The 801-nt window shown below is 41.4% G+C and overlaps 1 protein-coding gene across 1 annotated transcript; it reads right to left on the minus strand.

Annotated features, from left to right (window-relative positions):
* Positions 1–4: 4 nt before the first annotated feature.
* On the minus strand, positions 5–788 carry LOC112092142 (ninja-family protein mc410-like; the record flags this gene model as incomplete). Its single annotated transcript, XM_024167472.1, has 1 exon — positions 5–788. A coding segment is annotated over exon 1 (657 nt), but the record flags the coding sequence as incomplete, so codon positions are not given.
* Positions 789–801: the final 13 nt, after the last annotated feature.

Genomic DNA, 801 nt, shown 5'->3' on the forward strand with positions numbered 1-801 from the left:
TGAATCTCTTTTGCCCATTCAGGTCCACAACCTTTGAATCAGAAATTCCCCGAACCTCCTTTTGAAAATCAGAAGATCCCCCAATTCCAATGAATCTTTTGGAGCCATCATCGTGCTGCAGCACCAGCCTTGATGTTGAACCCTCTACTTCAGACTCCGCCACATCTTCATTTTCGGCAGTTGAACCCTCTTCTGTTGTCAGGGCAATGTGTGAAGCTCTCGCTTTGTCATTTATATCAGCAAAATGAGCAGCCTCTCTCTCATGCTTCTTTTGTTGGTTCATCTCATCAAAAAACATCCTGCGCTTGCTACCAGACTCTGCTCGTTTTTCCTCTTCAAATTCAGCAGGTTTATTGTTGCTCCCCCAGACTCCTTTCCCATTCAAGTCTACCGGAGCATCTGCATCAACATTGCTCTTGGAAAGGTCATTAAAAAAGTTCTCCTTAGGTTTTAGTGAATCACTTCTTTGGGAACCGGCACTCGAGTCTTGTTTCTGGCTCCCAGAATTTAGAAAGTTCTTAAAATCATCCACTAATTTATTTCCTCTATCACCTTCTTCGGGTCTAATATCTGAGGAGCTGCCATTTTTACCCTTGGATTTGGCAGACAACCCACCACAAGATAGACCCAAGCTAAGCTCAAGTCCGTTTTCATCCTCCATTTAGAGAATAAAATATACAGATTAAGCGTATTCTTTCTACTCCTCTTCACGCAGATGACACTGCCCAGATATTTCACATGAACGAGAAATCACCATTTCAAGCAGATTTATCTGCTAAAAAAATAATTAAAAAAAAAAAA

Source organism: Morus notabilis, unplaced genomic scaffold (genome assembly GCF_000414095.1).
Source record: "Morus notabilis unplaced genomic scaffold, ASM41409v2 Scaffold7564, whole genome shotgun sequence".
In the NCBI taxonomy this organism is placed as follows: Eukaryota; Viridiplantae; Streptophyta; class Magnoliopsida; order Rosales; family Moraceae; genus Morus; species Morus notabilis.